Consider the following 8,861-nt stretch of genomic DNA (forward strand, 5'->3'; position numbering starts at 1 on the left):
GTTATAAGGGTGCTCAGGAAGCACCCACGGAAAGTATATTTCAAAATAGCTAAAAGATGTAGAATATTACCAATACAAAGAAACGATAAATGTTTGAGGTGATGTATATACCAATTACACATTGTATGTATCAAAATATCACATGTGCCCCATAAATATGGGTAAATATTATGTATCAATTAAAAAAAAAAATTGTCTCCAGACATCTTCACAAACGCCCTCTAGGGGGCCAAAACCACCCCTAGTTGAGGACAACAGGACTAAATACACAGACATTTGATCCTACCTGAGTTCTGTGAAGGTTAAAAAAAAGAGATGACATGAAGGATAATTTACCTTGACTTTTACTGAATTTGCTAGAAAACAAAGAGCATCTGAATGATTGAATAAGGAAGAAAATATGAATCTCATAAAATCACTATACCCCTCTACCTATTCCCTAGAGATGAAAAAAAAACATACTGACAAAGATCGATCTAAGATGGCGACTGTCGAACTGGAAACCACCCCTACTCCTAATCCCCCCGCTACAGAAGAGGAAAAACCAGAATCTAATCAGGAGGTCGCTAATCCAGAACACTATATTAAACATCCTCTGCAGAACAGATGGGCACTCTGTTTTTTTAAAAATGATAAAAGCAAAACTTGGCAAGCAAACCTACAGGTGATCTCTAAGTTTGATACCACTGAAGACTTTTGGGCTCTGTACAACCATATCCAGTTGTCTAGTAATTTAATGCCTGGCTGTGACTACTCACTTTTTAAGGATGGTATTGAGCCTATGTGGGAAGATGAGAAAAACAAACGGGGAGGACGATGGCTAATTACATTGAACAAACAGCAAAGACGAAGTGACCTCGATCGCTTTTGGCTAGAGACACTGCTATGCCTTACTGGAGAATCTTTTGATGACTACAGTGACGATGTATGTGACACTGTTGTTAATGTTAGAGCTAAAGGAGATAAGATAGCAATATAGACTACTTAATGTGAAAACAGAGAAGCTGTTACACATATAGGGAGGGTATACAAAGAAAGATTAGGACTTCCTCCAAAGATAGTGATTGGTTATCAGTCCCACACAGACACAGCTACTAAGAGCAGCTCCACCACTAAAAATAGGTTTGTTGTTTAAGAAGACACCTTCTGAGTATTCTCATAGGAGACTGCGTCAAGCAATCGAGATTTAGGAGCTGAACCAAAGCCTCTTCCAAAAGCAGAGTGGACTGCATTTAAATTTGATTTCCATCTAAATGTTGCTGAGATATAAGAGAAGTCTCATTTGCTTTTGTCTTGTACTTCTGTGTTCATATATATATACTTTTTTTTTTGGCTAGAATGTCCACTATCCCAATCAAAGAATTACAGTACACATCCCCAGAATCCATAAATGTGTTCCTGGCCCACTCTGTAATAGTTCAGTAGAATTACCATTAATTACATACACATTTTACCTATCCACAATATTCAAAAAACAACTTCGCATTTCTCTACTTTACAGGAGAAAAACGCTGTTGATGTTCTATTGTAGGTAGGAGCATATTTTGCTGGTTTGAAAGATTATGATGCATACAGTTTTCTAGCAATTTTGTTTCTTTTTACAGCATTGTCTTTGCTGTACTCTTGCTGATGGCTGCTAGATTTTAATTTGTTTCCCTACGTGATAATATTAGTGATTCTGATTTCAGTTTTTCATTTGTTTTGCTTTTTTTTTTTTTCCTCATGTAACATTGGTGAAAGATCCAGGAATATGACACAAAGGTGGAATAAACATTTTGTGCATTCTTTGGTAATTTTTTTGTTTTTTTGTAACTACAAAGCTTTGCTACAAATTTATGCATTTCATTAAAATCAGTGATAATTGTGGATTATAAAAAATGTAACATCATAATTACATTCCTAACTAGAATTAGTATGTCTGTTGTATCTTTATGCTGTATTTTAACACTATGTATTACTTAGGTTATTTTGCTTTGGTTAAAAATGGCTCAAGTAGAAAAGCAATCCCATTCATATTAAGACAGTGTATAAAACTGTAAATAAAATGTGTACAGTGAATTGTCTATTAGACAACTAGATTTGTCCTTTTATTTCATCTCTATAGAAGGAATTTGTACTTCTTATTGCAAGGCAGTCTCTATATTGTGTCTTCTTTTGTGGTGTCTTCCATGTGAACAGTATAAGTTTGGAGCACTAGTTTGATTATTATGTTTATTACAATTTTTAATAAATTGAAGCTCTTTCCCTAAGCGGCCTGAGGTAATCTGTGAAAATGGTTCGCTATTCACTTGATCCGGAGAACCCCACAAAGTCATGCAAATCAAGAAGTTCCAATCTTCGTGTTCACTTTAAGAACCCACGTGAAACTACCCAGGCCATCAAGGGTATGCATATACGAAAAGCCACAAAGTATCTGAAAGATGTCACTTTACAGAAACAGTGCGTACCATTCTGATGTTACAATGGTGGAGTTGGCAGGTGTGCCCAGGCCAAGCAGTGTGGCTGGACACAAAGTCAGTTGCCCAAAAAGAGTGCTGAATTTTTGCTGCACATGCTTAAAAATGCAGAGAGCAATGCTGAACTTAAGGGTTTAGATGTAGATTCTCCGGTCATTGAGCATATTCAAGTGAACAAAGCACCCAAGATGCACTGCCGGACCTACAGAGCTCATGGTCGAATTAACCCATACATGAGTTCTCCCTGCCACATTGAGATGATCCTTACTGAAAAGGAACAGATTGTTCCTAAACCAGAAGAGGAGGTTGCCCAGAAGAAGATATCCCAGAAGAAACTCAAGAAACAGAAACTTACGGCACGGGAGTAAATTCAGCCTTAAAATAAATGCAACTAAAAGGAAAAAAATAAATAAATTGAATAGGTAGTATCAAATATATAGAATTAAAAAAAAAAAACATACTGACAAGACAATCCCTTTCTTATAATGTAACTAGTATACAGATGCTAAACAGAATATGCTCTACAACGTAGGAGTAAAAGTAATAGATCTGGAGTTAGGAGGCATGAATTCTCACTAAATAGCTTCATTTCAATTGGGCTTCAGCTTAATGATCTATAAAATGGAGGTGTCATGAGAAGGCAGTAGAGAGGGCTGTAAATAGATTTCTTAATTTTTTTAATTCAATAAACGATGGCTTATATTCTAGGTACAATAGTCAGAGCTAGTATATAAATGATGAAAGACAGATCTCCTTCAAGGAGATTACAGTCTATCAGAATAACAGACAAAATCAAAATACAACTACACTAATACATGTAAGCATTATAATAGAAGCATGTACAAAGAGCAGCATAACCACAAAATGTAACCCAAATCTGCTTAAGGAAATCAGGAAAACCTTTACAAGTAATTAGCATTTGAGCTAAAACTTAAAAGAAGAATAAGAATTTTGTGAGAACAAAATAAGAGTAAGAAGGGGAAAGGTATTCCAGTTACAAAGGCAACTACACTGAGATTTGATTCTTTTTCATAAAGAATAGCATATTTAAGGAACTATACGCATTTCAGTGGAGCTAGAAGATAAATGGAAAAGAGGTGAAAAGAGATCAAGCTGACTATCTAGACTAAATCATGAAGCTTGTATGCCAAGAAAACTGTTTTACTATTGTAGATGCCAATTGAAAAATTATGTGGTAAACAGATCACCCTTGTAGTAGTGTAGAAAATAAGATTGGAGGGGAACAACCTGAGAGACCAATCAAGTGACTACTGCAATAGTCCACATTAAGGTAGTAAAGGCCTACAAAAGGACAATGGTTATGTGGACAGGAATGGAGAATACTGAGGAAAGACAATGGGCAGAACTTAAGTCTGAATGTTGGAGGAATTATAACCAATATTTATTGAGAATTTTGCTGAGTATCTTTTTTTTGTAATACTTCATTTAATCCTTGTAATACCCCTAATGGGGATGGAAAGCAGTCCAATGTGCTAGAAGCTACTTTGCCAAAGAATCAGTTTGCCATTATTTACCAAATATTTGTTTCAGGGAATAGTCATCCTGGATATATTTAAGAAATGTATCCTTGGCTAACTTAAAGAAGAAAGAAAAAAGGACACTGGCTGTAAATAACTACTGTGGTTATACCACTTCCAAACTTTCGGAATATCCCATAAGTCAAAAATTATAATGAGCGAAAAAAAAAAACAAGTTACAGAATAAGTAAAATATAGATAGCATTTTTTAAAACTTTAATAACATGGAGAATGTCACCTTGTTATTTATTAGTATATACCTATACACTAAAAGTATTTAAAAAATGCATGGTGCCTGGCCGCGGTGGTTCACATCTGTAATCCCAGCACTTTGGGAGGCCGAGGCGGGCAGATCACCTGAAGTCAGGAGTTCAAGTCCAGCCTGGCCAACATGGCAAAACCCCATTTCTAAAAGAAAAAGAAAAAAAGAAAAAGAAAAAAAAATGCATGGTAAGGATATATAACTTCAGAATAGGACTTAATTGTGGTATGAGATGGAAAGGTACAAAGAGAGCTTCAATTGTATCTATGATGTCTTAATCTCTTCAAATCTGAAACAAATACAGTGAAGTATAAGATCTGTTAAAGCAGGGAAGTGGTAGTAAGTGTTCAGTGTGTCATTCTATGTATTTTCAGTTTGAAATATTTCATTTAAAAAACTCATTTGAAAATGTAAATGAGGCCGGGCATGATGACTCCTGCCTGTAATCCCAGCACTTTGGGAGGCCAAGGCAGGCGTATCACAGGTCAGGAGTTTGAGACCAGCCTGGCTAACATGCTGAAACTCTGTCTCTATTAAAATTACAAAAATTAGCTGTGTGTGGTAGTGGGTGCCTGTAATCCCAGCTACTTGGGAGGCTGAGGCAGGAGAATCATTTGAGCCTGGGAGGCAGAGGCTGCAGTGAGCTGAGATCACACTATTGCACTCCAGCCTGGGTGACAGGGTGAGACTCTGTCTCTAAAAACAAAAAAACAAAAAACCTGAAATGAGTTTTTTGGCCGGGCACAGTAGCTCACACCTGTAATCCCAATACTTTGAGAGGCTGAGGTAGGCAGATCACGAGGTCAGGAGTTCAAGACCAGCCTGGCCAGCATGATGAAACCCCGTCTCTACTAAAAATACAAAAATTGGCCAAGCATTGTGGCATGTGCCTATAATCCAAGCTACTCGGGAGGCTGAGGCAGAATGGCTTGACCCTAGGAGGCAGAGGTTGCAGTTAGCCAGGATTGCACCACTTCATTCCAGCCTAGGTGGAGTGAGACTCCATCTCAAAAACAAACAGAAAAACACCAAACAGACAAAGAAAACAAAAGCTTTCGATGCTAAGCTTCATATTTTACACAGAATAAAGTCCAAGTTACCAAGGAAGGTACTCTAAGGTTCTGTACACTCTAGAATCAAACTGCTTTTCCTTTCACATCACCTACTGCTCTCCACCTAACATAACCCACATGTCACAGACAAAGTCAATATACCATTCTGGGCCAGGTGCAGTACCTTGCACCTGTAATCCTAGCACTTTGGAAGGCGAAAGTGTGTGGATCACCTGAGACTGGAGTTCGAGACCAGCCTGGCCAACATGAAAAAGCCCATCTCTACTAAACATTTAAAAATTAGCTGGGGCTGATGGCACATGCTTATAATCCCAGCTACTCCGGAGGCTGAGGCACCAGAACTGCTTGAACAGGTAGGCAGAGGTTACAGTGAGCCAAGATCGCACCACTGCACTACAGCGAGACTCTGTCTCAAAAAATTAAAAATACCATCGTAAATATGCCATAAGCCCGAAAAAAATTATTTTGCTCTTATTGTCTCTCAGAATATTCTTTTTACCAATCTATTTCAGGAAAAATTTATACTAATTCTTGAAAGCCAAACACAAATTTGACCACCTCTCTGAAACCAGCTTTGATAACCAAATTCAGAATGAGCCTTTCTCTATGTTCCACAGCACATAGTTTATTCCTTTACTATTACAACATGTCACATTGTCAGTTTCTTGTTCACTGAAGATAAGGGTTTATTACTGTTGTTGATCTTGCCAAAGAATCTCTATTATCTGTTTGTTTTCCACCTCATTGATTTCTACTCCATTATTTCCTTACTTGTACTTACTCTAAGGTTTACTTTGATATTCTTTTTCTAGCTTCCTAAGGTAGAAACTTTGGTTATTGACATTTATAGACTTTTCTTCCTTTACAACAAAAGCATTTAAACTACAATTTGCCCTCCAAGCACTGCTTTAGCTATATTCCATGTATTATGACATTACATTATCATTACCATTTGGTTAAAAATATTTTCTAACTGTGATTTCCCTTTGACTCATGGATCATTTAAAATTGTGTTGTGTAATTTCCAAATATGTGGAACATTTCTAGATATCTTATTTTAATAATTGCTATTTTAATTTTACTTGCATTGTGGTGAGAGAACATATATACATTTCAATCATTTAAAATTTATCAGCTGGGCACAGTGGCTCACACCTGTAATCCCAGCACTTTGGGAGGCTGAAGCAGGCGCATCACCAGAGGTCAGGAGTTCGAGACCAGCCTGGCCAAGAAGGTGAAACCATCTCTACTAAAAATACAAAAATTAGCCAGGCGGTGGCACATGCCCGTAATCCCAGCTACTCGGGAGGTTGAGGCACGAGAACAGCTTGAATCCAGGGGGCAGAGGTGGCGAGATTGCACCATTGCCCTCCAGCCTGAGTGACAGAACGAACGAGACTCTGTCTCAAAAAATAAATCTATCAAGACACACACAAAAAATTTATCAAGGCATATTTCATGGTCTATCATTTGGACTATGTTGGTGAATATATGATGTACACTCACTTAATAAGAATGTCTACTTCACCATTTGAGGAAGTTGTGCTCAATAATTATCAATTATATTGAGGTGGTTTGTAGTATTCCTCAGATCATCTATGTCTTTACTAGTAATTATTTTTTTTTTGCTAGAAATTCTATCACTTGCTCAGAGTAGGGTGGTAAAAATCTTCAGCACTAATTGTAAAAGTATCTTTTTCCTCTTAATTTTGTCAATTTTTGTCCTCTCTCTACATATATATATATATATATATATATATTATTTTTTTTTTTTTGAGACAGAGTTTCCCCCTTTCGCCCAGGCTAAAGTGGTGTGATCTTTGCTCACTGCAACCTCTGCCCCCCGGGGTTCAGGCGATTCTCCTGCCTCAGCCTCCCCAGTAGCTGGGATTATAGGCGCCAGCCACCACGCCCAGCTAATTTTTGTATTTTTAGTAGAGACGGGATTTTGCTATGTTGGCCAGGCTGGTCTCAGACTCCTGACATCAGGTGATCCACCCACCTTGGCCTCCTAAAGTGCTGGGATTACAGGTGTGAGCCACTGCACCTGGCTGCTTTATATATTTTTAACTTCCTACTGGCATGAATTTATGATTGCTACAGCTTTCTGACAAATTGATCCATTTAACATTATGAAAAGTCCCTCCTTATTTCTGATAATACTCTGTCTTATGGTCTAGTTTGTATGATACTAATAGCACCATCCAATCCCCAGCTTATCTGTCTGTACTTTTTTTTTTTTTTTTTGAGACGGAGTTGCGCTCTCACCAAGGGTGGAGTTAAGTGGCGCGATTCTGGCTGAATGCAGCCCCCCACTCCCTGGGTTCAAGTGGTTCTCCTGCCTCAGCCTCCTGAGTAGCTGGGATTACAGCATGCACCACCACACCCGGCTAATTTTTGTATGTTTAGTAGAGACGGGGTTTCTCCATGTTGGCCAGACTGGTCTTGAACTCCCAACCGCAGGTGATCCACCTGCCTCAGCCTCCCAAAGTTCTGGGATTGCAGGTGTGAGCTACCACACCCGGCCAGAAAAACATTTTATTGTGCAATCTTAACTCCCTCAGTTGCTCTTCTAGTTCAATACTTACATGGATTCAATGCTCAGCACGAGCCCACTGTCACAGCTCCTCTATTCCAGTGTTCTTTATTTTCGTTTACTTCTTGGTTAACTATATTTGACTGTTAAATACCTTGATCAAGAAGGGCTTATAGATACTAATGCCATGAGTTATTTTATATTTTATTAACATCGGACTGTCTCCTTAATACTTGCAAGACAACTTGTCTGGTTACAAAAAAGAAATTGTGATGTGCTCCAGTTATTATGGTGAACTTAAATGCTATGGAAAACCTCACCCGAAGCAACACAAAGTAGAAATTCTGAGTAAAACAAAATAAAAAAATAACAATATATAAGAAATACCAAAAGGATCAAAAGAAATTCCTCGGGTACCAGAAACAGGGCAGAACTCAAAGCCACTGTTGTAAAGTCTGAGTAACAAATGTGGCCTCCAAGCATGAAGAGGTGCTTAAGGCAGGAGCTCCCTCAAGGCCAAAGAACTACCTATCTAAAAAAGAAAGTGACAATTAACAGTTCCACAAGCAACATATAAAAGTGACCTTTCCTCATCACTGCCAATAGCAGTTGCATCCAGTTAATTTATCCCAATAAAGTAGATGCAAATTGTACTAATACTACAATTTGCATTTCCTTCAGTGTCTTTTTTCTGTCTTTCATTGATCTGGATAAGCATTGCCACTGAATTACCTATTCATATCTTTTACCCATTAACCTATGATTTTTCTTACTAATTCCTTGAAATGGAATAAATAGCAAGCCTTTCCTTTTTTTTTTTGGAACAGGATGGTACTCTGTCACCCAGGCTAGAAATGGTGCGATCTCAGCTCACTGCAACCTCCGCCTCCCTGGCTCTCAAGGGATCCTCCTGCCTCAGCCTCTTGAGTAGCTGGGACTACAGGCACGTGCTACCGTGCCCAGCTAATTTTTGTATTTTTGGTCGAGATGGGGTTT

The 8,861-nt window shown here is 38.2% G+C and overlaps 1 protein-coding gene and 1 pseudogene across 1 annotated transcript; both read left to right on the top strand.

Moving 5' to 3' along the window:
- The first annotated feature begins 481 nt into the window (after window positions 1-481).
- LOC105732933 (eukaryotic translation initiation factor 4E-like) lies at window positions 482-1,317 on the top strand. Its single transcript, XM_064363036.1, is given in 1 exon segment — window positions 482-1,317. A coding segment is annotated over 1 exon segment (654 nt). The 3' UTR covers window positions 1,136-1,317.
- Window positions 1,318-2,243: 926 nt separating this feature from the next.
- LOC105732934 (large ribosomal subunit protein uL22-like) lies at window positions 2,244-2,856 on the top strand (annotated as a pseudogene).
- Window positions 2,857-8,861: the final 6,005 nt, after the last annotated feature.

Source organism: Aotus nancymaae, unplaced genomic scaffold (assembly GCF_030222135.1).
Source record: "Aotus nancymaae isolate 86718 unplaced genomic scaffold, 86718_ANA_hifiasm-v0.15.2.pri h1tg000004l, whole genome shotgun sequence".
Lineage (NCBI taxonomy): Eukaryota > Metazoa > Chordata > Mammalia > Primates > Aotidae > Aotus > Aotus nancymaae.